Source organism: Neovison vison, chromosome 7, assembly GCF_020171115.1.
Source record: "Neovison vison isolate M4711 chromosome 7, ASM_NN_V1, whole genome shotgun sequence".
Lineage (NCBI taxonomy): Eukaryota > Metazoa > Chordata > Mammalia > Carnivora > Mustelidae > Neogale > Neogale vison.
Genome location: NC_058097.1, coordinates 43,356,927 through 43,370,134, shown reverse-complemented (window position 1 = coordinate 43,370,134; position 13,208 = coordinate 43,356,927). Strand labels below are relative to the sequence as shown.

At 39.2% G+C, this 13,208-nt stretch overlaps 2 protein-coding genes across 9 annotated transcripts in view; one reads left to right on the top strand and one right to left on the bottom strand.

The window, feature by feature from the left end:
- Nucleotides 1-11,406, bottom strand: part of LOC122911601 (zinc finger protein 30 homolog) — a 129,679-nt gene extending 118,273 nt beyond the window's left edge. For 2 of the 8 annotated variants that reach the window (XM_044256474.1, XM_044256473.1), the window contains exons 1-2: nucleotides 8,344-8,421; nucleotides 7,944-8,229 (exon numbers count right to left, since the gene is read on the bottom strand). Coding sequence is in view for 7 of the 8 variants with exons in the window: in XM_044256473.1 (XP_044112408.1) it covers nucleotides 7,944-7,980 (37 nt within the window). In the remaining variant the exon portion in view is untranslated. Of the gene's footprint in view, nucleotides 1-7,943; nucleotides 8,230-8,343; nucleotides 8,471-10,399; nucleotides 10,464-11,041 lie in introns of those variants that run through there. The other 6 variants (XM_044256469.1, XM_044256472.1, XM_044256468.1 and 3 more) reach the window with 6 other exon arrangements.
- Nucleotides 11,407-11,423: 17 nt separating this feature from the next.
- Nucleotides 11,424-13,208, top strand: part of ZNF568 (zinc finger protein 568) — a 69,931-nt gene continuing 68,146 nt past the window's right edge. Inside the window, exon 1 of the mRNA XM_044256424.1 lies at nucleotides 11,424-11,582. The gene's annotated coding sequence lies outside the window, so the exon portion shown is untranslated. The remainder of the gene's footprint in view (nucleotides 11,583-13,208) is intronic.

Below are 13,208 nucleotides of genomic sequence, written 5' to 3'. Positions count from 1 at the left end.
GGGTTGTGAGTTGTGAAGCCCCATGCTGGGGATAGAGATTACTAAAAAAGTAAAATAAAAACTTCAAAGGCAAAGAGAATTTTGAAAGCATCAAGAGATGACAAACTGTCTTATACAATGGAACCCCTATAGGACAATGAACAGATTATTTAGCAAAATTTTGAAGGCTGGAAGGGAGCTGGATGATATATTCAAAGTGGTGAAAGAAAAACAATTGCCACTCAAGAACAATATACCCAAAAAAACTTTCTTCATGAACAAAGGAGAGAGAGACTTTTCCCAGACAAACAAAACCTGAGGGAGTTCATCACCACTAGACCTGCCTAAAGAAAGTTTTCAACACAAAACATAAGGATGGTAAACAGCAACATAAGGGAATAAAAAAGCATAAAAGTTCTGTTTGTAAAAGCAAATATACAGACAAACACAGAATACTGTAATACTGTTACACAGGAGGGTAAACTACTTTTATTTAATTCTTAATTCTAGTATAAAAGTAAAAAGGTGAAAGAATTGTAAATAACTATGCATAAAAATATATTAATGGATATGCTGATAACTATAAATAGATTAAATTACAACATTGGTAACAACACAATATATGGGAGAATGAGAATTAAGTGTTTTGTATGTGATTGAAATAAGTTCTCAGTTTAAAACATATTGTTACAAGATATTTTATGAAAGCCCCAGTATAACCACAAATACTTATAAAGATTACAAAAAAGAAAAATAAAGGATTCAAAGCATATCAATGCAAAAATAAATAGATAAAAGAAGCAAAAAGACAGAAAAAAAGAAAAAGAGGGGCAAAAGAACTACAAGAACAGAAAAACAACAAATAGTAACAGTAAATCCTTCCCTATCAATAGTAACTTTAAGATTTCACTTATTTATTTGACAGAGAGAGAGAGATCACAAGTAGGCAGAGAGGCAAAGAGAGATGGGGAAGCAGGCTCCCCACCAAGCAGAGAGCCCAATGCAAGGCTCGATCCCAGGACCCTGAGATCACAACCTGAGCCGAAGGCAGAGGCTTTAACCCACTGAGCCACCCAGGGGCCCCTCAATAGTAACTTTAAATGTAAGTGGGTTAAACTTCCCAATCAAATGACATAGTGGCTGAATGGATAAAACAAGATCCAATTATATGCTGTCCTCAAGAGACCCACTTTAGATTTAAGGACACACATATCAGTTCAAAGTGAAGAAACGGAAAAAGATATTCCATGTAAATGGTAACATAAAGACAGCTAGGGTGGCTATAGTTATATCTGACAAAACGGGCTTTAAGTAAAAAACAGTCAAAAGAGATGAAAGACATTACATAATAATAAAAGGCTCAATTCACCAGGAAGACACAGCAATTATAAATATATACAGATCCAACATCAGAGCACATACATAAAGCAAACACTGACAAAACTAAAGTGAGACATAGACCAAAATAACTGGACACTGCAATGGCCTACTAGCAATAATAGAAAAAACAACCAGACAGAAAATAAACAGTGACTTGAAAACTACCATAGATCAAATAGATCTAACAGACCTATACAGAACATTTCACTCAGCTGTAACAAGATATATGCTTATCAAGTGCACATGGAATGTTCTCCAAGACAGGTCATATATTAGGTGACAAAACAAGTCTTTTAAGAAATTTAAGAAGAATGAGGGACGCCTGGGTGGCTCAGTTGGTTGGACAACTGCCTTCGGCTCAGGGCGTAATCCTGGAGTCCCGGGATCGAGTCCCACATCGGGCTCCCAGCTCCATGGGGAGTCTGCTTCGCTCTCTGACCTTCTCCTCGCTCATGCTCTCTCTCACTGTCTCTCTCTCAAATAAATAAATAAAGTTAAAAAAAAATCTTTAAAAAAAAAAAAAAAGAAAGAAATTTAAGAAGAATGAAATCATTCCAAGTATCTTTTCTGACGACAGTGAATGAAACTAGAAATCAACAGCAGAATGAAAACTAGAAAATTCACAAATATGTTGAAATTAAACAATACACTTTTGAATAAGCAATAGGTCAAAAAGAAATAGAGAAATTAGAAAATACCTTGAGGCAAACAAAAACATATTTATGAGATGAAGAAAAGGCAGTATAAAGAGGGAAGTTTATAGTTCCTACATCAAAAAATAAGAAAAAACATAAATATATGACCTTACACCTTAAGAAACAAACTAAACCCCAAGTTGGCATAAGGAAGGAAATAATAAATTTTAGAGCAGATACAAACCAAATAAAATAGAAAAACAGGAAAGATCAATGAAACTAACAGTCTACTGAAAAAATAAATAAAATTGATTAACTTTTAGTTATAGTAAGAAAAAAGAGGAAACTCAAATAAGTAAAATCAAAAATCTGTAACTGATGTTACAGAAATTAAAAGGATCATTAAAAGGCTAGTATGAACAAGTAGATAACCTGGAAGAAATGAATAAATTCCTAGAAATATGTAACCTATCAAGGCTAAATCATAAAGAAATAGGAAGTCTGAACAGACCTAGAACTAGTAAGGACATTAACTCACAATAAAAAATCTCTCAATGCAGGAGGCCTGGGTAGCTCAGTCAGTTAACTGTCTGCCTTCAGCTCAGGGCATGATCCAAGGGTCATGGGTTAGAGCCCCGTACTGGGCTCCCTGCTCAGTGGGAAGTCTGCTTCTCCCTCTGCCAACCACCCCATGCTCTCTCTCTTCAATAAATAAATAAAATCTTTAAAAAAAGAAAAATTCTCAATAAAGGAAAGCCCAGGACCAGATGGCTTCACTGGTGAAGTCTACCAAACATTTAAATAAAAATAATAATGCCAACCTGGGGCTGGGAAAGGGCTGCCAATCCTAAAACTCTTCCAAAAAACTGAAAAGGAAAGAACACATTCAAACTTATTTTATGAAGCCAGCATTACCCTCATGCCAAAGCCAGACAAAGACACCATAAAAAAGAAAACAACAGGCCAATTCCCCAATGAATATTGATGCAAAAATTCTCAACAAAATACTAGTAAACTAAATTCAACAGCACATTAAAAGGGTCATATACCATGACCAAGTGGAATTTATCCCTCGGATGCAACACACAAAATCAATTAATGTGATACACCACATTAAGAGAATGAAAGATTGGAGTGCTTAGGTGACTCAGTAGGTTGAGTATCTAATTCTGGCTCCAGTCATGATCTCAGGATCCTGGGATTGAGCCCCCGTGTCTGGTTCCTTGCTCAGTGGGGACTCTGCTTTTCCCTTTCCCTCTTCCCCCTTTCGTGCTCTGTCTCTCAAATAAACAAATAAAAATCTTAAAAAAAAAAAGAGAGAATGAAGGATAAAAATTACATGATCATCTCAACAGATGCAGAAAAAGCATTTGATAAAATTCAACGCCCTTTCAGAATGAAAAACTCTCAACAAACTAATAACATGGATATTATCTTAACATAATAAAGGCCACATATAAAAAGTGCACAGCTAATATCATACTTGATGAAAAACTGAAAACTCTCCCTCTAAGATCATGAAGGAAAAACACCCACTCTTGCCACTTCTACATCTGGTATACAGAAAACTCTAAAGACTTCACATAAAAACTGTTAGAACTAATAAACCATTAAATTATGGTTTCAGTTTGCAGTTTCAGGACACAAAATCAATATATAAAAATTAGTTGTTTCTTTACACTGACAATAACCTGAAAGAGAAATGAGAAAAACACTCTCATTTATAATAGCATCAAAAGGAAAAGGACTATTTAGGAACACACATAACCAATGAGGTAAGAGACTTGTACAATGAAAACTGCAAACCACTGATGAAGAAATTAAAGATACACAAGATAAAGGACAGCTATTCTGTGTTCATGGATTAGAAGAATATTGTGAAAATGTCCATATTCCCAAAACAATCTACTGATTCAATGCAATCCCTATCAAAATCCCAATAGCATTTTCTATAGAAATAGAAAAAAAAAAATCCAATGAGCCAAAATAATCTTCAGAAAGTACAACAAAGTTGGAGGCTTCACATTTCCTGATTCCAAAATGTAAAGCAGCAGTAATTAAAACAGTATGGTACTGGCACAAAGACATACATATAAGTCAAGAGAACAAACGAGAACAAATAAATTTATGTATACACAGTCAATTAATATGCAACAAAGATGCCAAGACTACATAACAGAAAAGGGAGGGGCACCTGGGTGGCTCAGTGGGTTAAAGCCTCTGCCTTCGGCTCTGGTCATGATCTCAGGGTCCTGGGATCAAGCCCCGCATCGGGCTCTCTGCTCAGCAGGGAGCCTGCTTCCTCCTCTCTCTCTGCCTGCTGCTCTGCCTACTTGTGACCTCTTGTCTGTCAAATAAATAAATAAAATCTTTAAAAAAAAAAAAAGAAAGAAAAGGGAAAGTCTCTAACAAATGATGATGGGAAAACTGATCATCCATATGCAAAATTTGGCCTTTATCTTTTTTTTTTTTTTTAAGATTTTATTTTATTTATTTGAGAGAGAGAGAGACAGTGAGAGAGAGCATGAGCGAGGAGAAGGTCAGAGGGAGAAGCAGACTCCCCATGGAGCTGGGAGCCTGATGTGGGACTCGATCCCGGGACTCCAGGATCACGCCCTGAGCCGGAGGCAGTCATTTAACCAACTGCGCCACCCAGGTGTCCCATTTTGGCCTTTATCTTATCCCATACAGAAAAACCACCTCAAAATGTATTAAAGACTTAAACATGAGACCTGACACTATAAAGCTTCACATAAGAGAAAAGTTTCATGACACTGGTCTTATTGATGATTTCAGGATATGACACCAAAAGCGAGAGAACAAAAGCAAACAGACATACAGGACTACATTAAATTTAAAAGCTTGTGCACAGCAAAGGAAACAAAAGTGTGAAAAGGTAACTTATGGAATGGGAGAAAATATTTGCCAGCCATGTATTTGATAGTGGTTAACTTTCTTAAATATATAGCAAAAGAACGAATCTGATTAAAATATAAGTTGAGAACGTGTGTAGATGTTTTTCCAAAGAAAATGTATAAATGGTCAAGAAGTATATGAAAGATGCTCAAAAATCTCAAATCATTACAGAAGCATAAATCAAAACCATGAAGAAACATTGCCTATTACTTTTAGGATGGCTGTCATTAAAACAAACAAACAAACAAAAAACAAGTAACAAATATTGGTGGAGATGCAAAGAAATTGGAACTCTTGTTCCTAAAAAATTAACAACAGAACTATCATATGATCCATCAATCCCACTTCTGGGTATTTATCAAAAAGAATTGAAATCAGGATCTTTTTTTTTTTTTTAAAGATTTTATTTATTTATTCGACAGAGAGATCACAAGTAGGCAGAGAGGCAGGCAAAGAGAGAGGGGGAAGCAGGCTCCCTGCTGAGCAGAGAGCCGGATGCGGGGCTCGATCCCAGGACCCTGAGACCATGACCTGAGCTGAAGGCAGAGGCCTTCCGCACTGAGCCACCCAGGCACCCCGTTTGAAATCAGGATCTTGAAGAGATATTAGCACTCATGCGTTTATTGCAGTACTACTCATAATAGTCAAGATGTGAAAACAACCTAAATCCACAGATGGATGAGTGGATAAACAAAATGTGTTATATATTTACAATGGAATATTATTCAACCTTAAAAAGAAGGAAATCCTTCCATATGAAACAACATGAAAACACTAAGCTACATGAAATAAACAAGTTATAGGACAAATACAGCATTATTTGACTTATATGAGATATCTAAAAAGGGCAAAACTCACAGAACAAAAGAGTAGTTACCAAGAGTAGTTGGTTACCAAGGGCTGGGGTTATAAGGAAACGAGCAGTTGCTAATCAATAAGTATAAAGCTTTAATTATGCAAGGCAAATAAGTGCTAGAGATCTGCTATATAATACTGCGCCTAAAGTTAACAATATTGTATTATACACTTAAAAATTTGTTGAGGGTAGATCTCATGTTAAATGATCTTATCACAATTAAATTTTTTTTTAAATATTTTATTTATTTGAAAGAGACAGAGAGAGGGACAGCGAGCACGAGCAGAGGGAAAGGGCAGAGGAAGAGGAAGCAGCAGACTCCCTGCCGAGCAAAGGAGGTGGACATGGGGCTTGATCCCAAGATCCTGAGATCACGACCTTAGTCAAAGGCAGATGCTCAACCAATTGAGCCATCCAGGTGCCCTTCACAATTAAATTTAAAAAGAAAGAATAAAAAGCAGTTGTATGAAGTTATACCCTATCAGCAGCTTGAAGGTGCTGTTCCACATTCTCATCTATTCTTACTAATGTCAGACTTAAATTTTTGCCCATGTTACAGATGACATAATGATATCCCACTGCATTTCCCCGATAATAAAATTAAACTCCTTTCCACGTGTTAAAAAAAAAAGCTTATACTATTTCTCTATACCAATAATACCAATTAGAAAATTGTAGTATCTTACAATCTACTTGAAAAATCTAGAAAGTAACTGAACAAAGAACAAAAAATTGCTATGAAGAACAACAGTTATAAATGATTTATTTGTCTGGTGAAAAGACAGCCTGAAGGTTACAAATTTACTATCCTCTAAGACAGTAACTAGTTTTTGTATCCACAATAGTGATGTGATTCCTGCATTATAATATAATTACATACATATGTATATAATCATAATATAAACTCAGAGTCTCCCAGACAACTTGAACGAGCTTTACCATTCCTCTGGTTCTCTCATTAGTGAGCTAAATAAATATTTCAAATATCATATACTTAGAAGAATCATCTTTAATTTTTGAATAATTATACTTCTGAAAAGTTTTGAAAATGTTATACTCTGACAATTCTGAAGGTCCCACTGAGAAGTCCAAATGGCCTTATTTGCAGGAGGCAATAAAGTATGACTTGTGAAGTGTATCTCATGGGCTATTTAAGGCCCAGCAGTCCTTTCTTCTTCGCTGCCTCAGTAAATTCCAAGCAGCAATAAAATGCTACTTTAATTCACTTTCTCTCCACTACACCCTCCTCAATGCATCCTGGGTTTTGTTTTTGGACTAAGTCTAGTTTTGCTACTGGTTTGTGCAAGGCTGGTAAGTTATAGTGATTAGGAATCTGATTTTATGGTAATTTCTTTTTTTTTCTTTTTAAGATTTTATTTATTTATTTGACAGACAGAGATCACAAGTAGGCAGAGGCAGGCAGAGAGAGAGGAGGAAGCAGACTCCCCACTGAGCAGAGAACCTGGCGGGGGGCTCGATTCCAGGACCCTGAGATCATGACCTGAGCCGAAGGCAGAGGATTTAACCCACTGAGCCACCCGGGTGCCACTGATTTTATGGTAATTTCTATAGGGATAATGGAAATCTGTTCCAGTTATCTGGGGATCCCCTCATTCTCTGTTAACTGAGATGACAGAGAATTTGGATTATTATCTTCCAGTGGTCTGTTTATAATATTTGGTGCCTCCTGGAAAGGAAAATAAATCTTGGGAAATCTGCATTGGTGAGTTCTTTAGTTCTTTGTTCATTCTATCTTACGGCTAAATTATAAAACTAAAGTTGTATCTAGTTGAGAAAGCTTTTTTTGTTTTATCTTCAATTTTTTTTTTGAGATAAAATTGACAAAAATCCTTTACCTAATAATAGGATAAGTGTGAAATATTTTCCTACTTCCAGAAAGTATTAATAAACTTAATTATGGAAGGGTCATAACTTAAAGGAGCTCACACCAAAAGTACATGCAACCAAAGAAAAAATAGATAAACTGGATCTCGTTAAATTTAAAAATTTGTGCTTCGAAGGACAAAATCAAGAGGGTGAAAACATACCTACTAAGAAAACACTCACAAACATATGGTTGATAAAACTTGTGTCTAGAATATATAATTAACTCAAAACTCAGTAATAATAAGACAACCCAATTAAAAAATGGACAAAATCACTACCTATCATCTCACCTGAACAAAGGCCTCTTGTCAGCTCTCTTTCAACCATCCAGGGTTCTTTTCCTTGTTCCAATAAGGAAATCACAGCTGGCTTAGAATTGGAAAGTCCTGATCACAAGAAAAGACACGGGACATTGTTATGCTGTGGGTGTCCCAGAAATCAGATGCAGTCCCTTGGTGATCAAGAAAAAGATGCCACTATAGGAAGGACCAGAGAAAGATGAAGATGAAGCTTCAACCCACTGAAGGTGATCATTTCCAACTCTTCCATTCCATTCCATTCCAACTCAAACCATTCCTTGAGGAACAGGGAGCAGAAATTTAGCTGGTTACTTGAAACAAATAATTCATAATGGAGAAAGGAGACATTCCGAAGGGCAGACTCTGAATTTTGGGGGATAGTTATCCTTACCCACTGAAACCAGGTTGCTGAAATTCTCCAACATCACTTCTTTGTATAAATTCATCTGACCAGAATCCAGGCATTCCCATTCCTCCTGAGAGAAGTTTATAGATACATCCCTGAACATCATTGACCCCTGAAACAACAAACATGCTTTCACAGTAGAAGGAGATCAAAAAAAAAGATGGTGAGGCACCTGGGTAGCTCAGTCAGCTCAGATCTTGATTCCAGGGTCCTAGGATCAACCCTTACATCAGGCTCTCTGCTCTGTGGGGGAGCCCGCTTTTCCCTTTGCCTCTGCCTACCGCTCCCCATGATTGTGTGTGAGATCTCTCTCTCAAATAAATAAATAAAATCTTAAAAAGAAAAAAGATGGTAGTAGAGATGGTGCTAGAGCTTATTAAGCAAACTGAAGGGATTAGAACTCTATTATATCAGTAGAAAACATATCTTCTGTGTACAGAGGGATATATCAAGGAACATGCAAGTAAACTTCTCCTACAACATAAAATAGCAATCATACAGCTCAATGCTCGATGTCCGGCTATAGTAAGGTGTGCATATATGTGAATCCTTTCCCCCTTCCCATATTTTTCCTTTAAGACCCGAAAGAGGGAACAATGTGATGTACTTAAGAAAAAAATCTTATGATACATTTTGGAGTAAAATTTCAGAGTATCAAGGAAAAACAGAACTTTCTAAAAGCTTGCAAGAAGAAAACATAGATCACATACAAATTTATAGGAATTAGGGGCGCCTGGGTGGCTCAGTGGGTTAAAGCCTCTGCCTTCAGCTCGGGTCATGATCTCAGGGTCCTGGGATTGAGCCCCACACTGGGCTCTCTGCTTGGCAGGGAGCCTGCTTCCTCCTCCCTCTCTCTCTGCATACTTATGATCTCTGTCTGTCAAATACATTAATTAAGGGGCACCTGGGTGGCTCAGTCAGTTAAGCGTCTACTCAGGTCATAATCCCATGTTCTGGGATTGAGTCCCACATCCAGTTCCTTGCTCAGCAGGAAACCTGCTTCTCCCCCTCCCTCTGCCCCTGCTTACATGCTCTCTCTCTCTCGCTCACTCTGCCTCTCAAATAAATAAAATCTTTTTAAAAATTAATCAAGGGGCGCCTGGGTGGCTCAGTGGGTTAAGCCTCTGCCTTCGGCTCAGGTTGTGATCTCAGGGTCCTGGGATCGAGCCCCGCATCGAACTCTCTGCTCAGCGGGGAGCCTGCTTCCTCCTCTCTCTCTCTGCCTGCCTCTCTGCCTACTTGTGATCTCTCTCTGTCAAATAAAGAAATAATTTTAAAAATTAATCAAAATATTAACATTAGATATTTGAGTGATCACACTTTATTTTTTCTTGGTAATTGTTTTTAAAATCTCTAACTAATAGTGATGTTGTGTTTTATGTTATATATTATGTTGTGTTGTTATGTGCTGTGTTGTGTTATGTGTTGCATTAGGTTACATGTTATTTTATTGTTTATTTTATTTTAGTAGGCTCCATGCCCAGCAGAGAGCCCAGTGTGGGGCTTGAACTTAGGACCTGGAGTTCAAGACCTGAGTCCAGATCAAGAGTCAGTCCCTTAACCAACTGAGCCACCCAGGCGCCCCGTGTTTTTATTTTAATATCATAACAATTGCATTTAAATCATAATACTGCATTGGGGCACCTGGGTGGCTCAGTGGGTTAAAGCCTCTGCCTTTGGCTCAGGTCATGATCCCAAGGTCCTGGGATCAAGCCCCATATAGGGCTCTCTGCTCAGCAGGGAGCCTGCTTCCTCCTCTCTGCCTGCCTCTCTGCCTACTTGTGATCTCTGCCTGTCAAATAAATAAATTAAATCTTTTTAAAAAAATCATAATACTGCATTTAAAAAGAAGAAAACTCAACAAACAGAAGTAGAGCCATTTCCCAAATAAGTGAACAATACATATAGGGGTGCTGTTGGGCTTTAAAACCAGGCTGGACCAACCTTCCCTTTAATTATAAGGACCTACAATTAAATGGCATATCTTTATTAAGCATTTAACTTTCAGAAGAAAGAAAGCAAAGAGAAAACCCCAACACACCTTGGACACTGCTTGTAGCAGTTCATTGTGCATTCTTCTCTTCTGCACGTGGAGAAAGGTGGAACTGGTGAGAGGAAAAGGTAATTGCAAAACACCATGTTTTCTTTTTCCCCAAACTGGTCTGGTCAGAAGTCACCTCCAGTCCCAGCCCCAGCCCCCACCACACGCAGGGAATGGAGATCAGAGAATGGAGCATTCTGCCTAATCCGTGTGTCTGGAAAAAGCTGAGGCCACCGTTGCCAAAGGGCTATAACCTGACCAAACTTCACAGAAGTTCCCTGAGGACAAAGTTCTGGAGTTGCAATCTTACATATGACAGGAACCCCATACCCTGACACAAAGTGCCCCATAACCTGAGCACGGACATACTGAAACCAATGAGACAAGTACTCCACGCGCGCACACAGAGCTACCCATGGTAACACGGTTATAATCACATACCCGCCACCGAACATTGTTACTCTCCTACAGCCTTAGGTACCCCCCCAACAGTGTCTCGGGGTCACAACCGTCATCGGGACACATGCAATCACACCCCCACAATGACAGGCAACCGATAACCGCACACAGGTCTCAATCTCTCACACACACAATCCCCTTTACAGGCCGCTCCACCCGTACGGTAGAGGCCGGAGGACCCACCTTGGTACCTATCTCCGGGCTCCTCAATTTACGCCTTTCGAGTCCCCAGCCACCCACCGGCTCTCGCCTCACCGATCTAACGGTCCCGCCAGGCGTGACGAAACGTTCGCGTTCTTGCGAGAAGAGCGACGGGCCCACCGGGCCCTCTGGGAAATGTGGTCCAGAGACGCACCCGCGGCCAATTCCTCTCAGCGCCCTGCCCGGACCCTCCCTCAACGACTGTAACTGCAATTCTCAGCGTCTAGCCAGGTCTCAGGGTTGCGAGGCACGGTAGGTTTGCACCTTCCAACCCGGCCTTCGGTGTAGGACTTACGGTGCCTCCTCCTCACAGAGGAAACGCAGACAGCTTACTGGCCGGAAGTTGAATCGAGCCGCGAAGCCTTCTGGGAGGTGTTGTTGTCCTCAGGAACGTCCGTTGGGAGGCGGGCACGAAGGGATGGTTCGGCGTTACCGGTCCCCTGGCTTGGGTCTTTCTGTGGGTCGCCTTCACCTATCCTCCCAGAAACCGCGCGCTGAATGCGCATTCGGGCGTTTCCGGCAGGTGACGCTACCGCGTCCCAGCAGTGGGGCATGGGGGAGGGGCTTGAGTTCTCTGGGCTGCACCGCGGAGCGGCTGACGGGGCTGAGCCTCTGAGGAGGCCCAACGAGTCTGGAGTGGCAGCCTTGACAAGTGTCCAGGATGGGAATATGCTCCTGGAGAGTGGTTGGAATTGTTGGACCGAGAAACTGTGGTGGGAGTCAGTGTGTGTGTGACTGCAGTGATGTGTGTAACTGCGTGTGAGTGTGACAGACTAATTGTGACGGGATGTGTGATTGCGGTGTGTTGTGTTATGGTGATACTTGGTTGCGTGTGATTGTATAGTGTTTGGTTGTCGTGAAAGGTCTGTGGGTAGGTGTTCGTAGTATGTGTAGCGGTTCTTGTCTTGAGTTGACTTCTGTATAGTGTTTCTCATACTTGATAACTGCATGGGAAAAGATCTGTGTAAAATTTTGTGTTTGGTTTTAAGTCGTCCTCCCTGCCCTGTGGCCACCCCCTTAGTCTTCTTTGCTTCCTTATTTTACCCCTGGAAGTTCTTGGTTCTCTTCTGTCGTTTTCCAGTTTTCCTGATCTTTTCCAGAGTCGGTATCTCAACATCATATGACCCGCATCTTTTATCATATGTATTACTTAGCTATTGCCAGAATAGTAATGCTGCCTAACAAACCACCCCTAAGTCAGTGGCATATAACAGCAAGCATTTATTCTCATGTTCACCTGTTTCCTGGTTCTCTGTTCAGCCTGTTTAGGCTGGGGCTGAGTAGCTAGACTGCAGGGTGGTTTTAGATCTGCTTCTCCACATGTGTTCTTTCTGCTGCTCACACTAAGAGGACAGTGCCAGGACCTATTCTCATCATGGATCAACAGAGCACAAGACAGACTGTACAAACAGTCTTAAAAACCTCTACTCCTCAGTATGCTGTTAGTTCTTTTGTCCAATAATATTCCTTTTCAGGTCTTATTATTGTATTATCCAGGAATTTGATTTTCCATCCCCTTCTTTTTATGATTTTATACTTCAGGTAAAGAGTATATTGCTGGGCTTTTTTATCCTTTTATCCTGCTTGAATGTTATTTTAATAGGTGAGTTTAATTCATTTACATTTATTGGGATTGCTGATACAAATTTGTTTTCTATTTACTTGTGGCTTTTGTATCGTGTAGATTTAGCTTATTCCCCTTTCTTTCTCCACTGCTTTAGTTTTTGTTGTTTTCCTTGAATTTTTAACATGCGTACTTAACAAAACCCCACCTTAAGAATCTGGAACACTTGAACTCCACTTGAACCTATTTCTGTGGTATTCTAGTCTAATATATTATTTTCCTCTGATTTTAAATTCCCCAAATTAGTAGAATTCATTTGTTGGATGTGTATATATGCATCTTTTGTATATGAATGTGTATATTTGTCTTTTTATACCTATGTGTATATATGTATATATATTTTTATTGTGATAAAATAGAGATTACATAACACAGAAGATAAAATTTAGCATCTTAATATCTGCACCCCCATTTTCATTGCAGCATTATTTACAATAGTCAAAATAGGGAAACATTAATCAATAGATAAATGGATAAAGAAAATGTGGTATATACATATAATGGAATATTAGTCAAAGAAGGAAT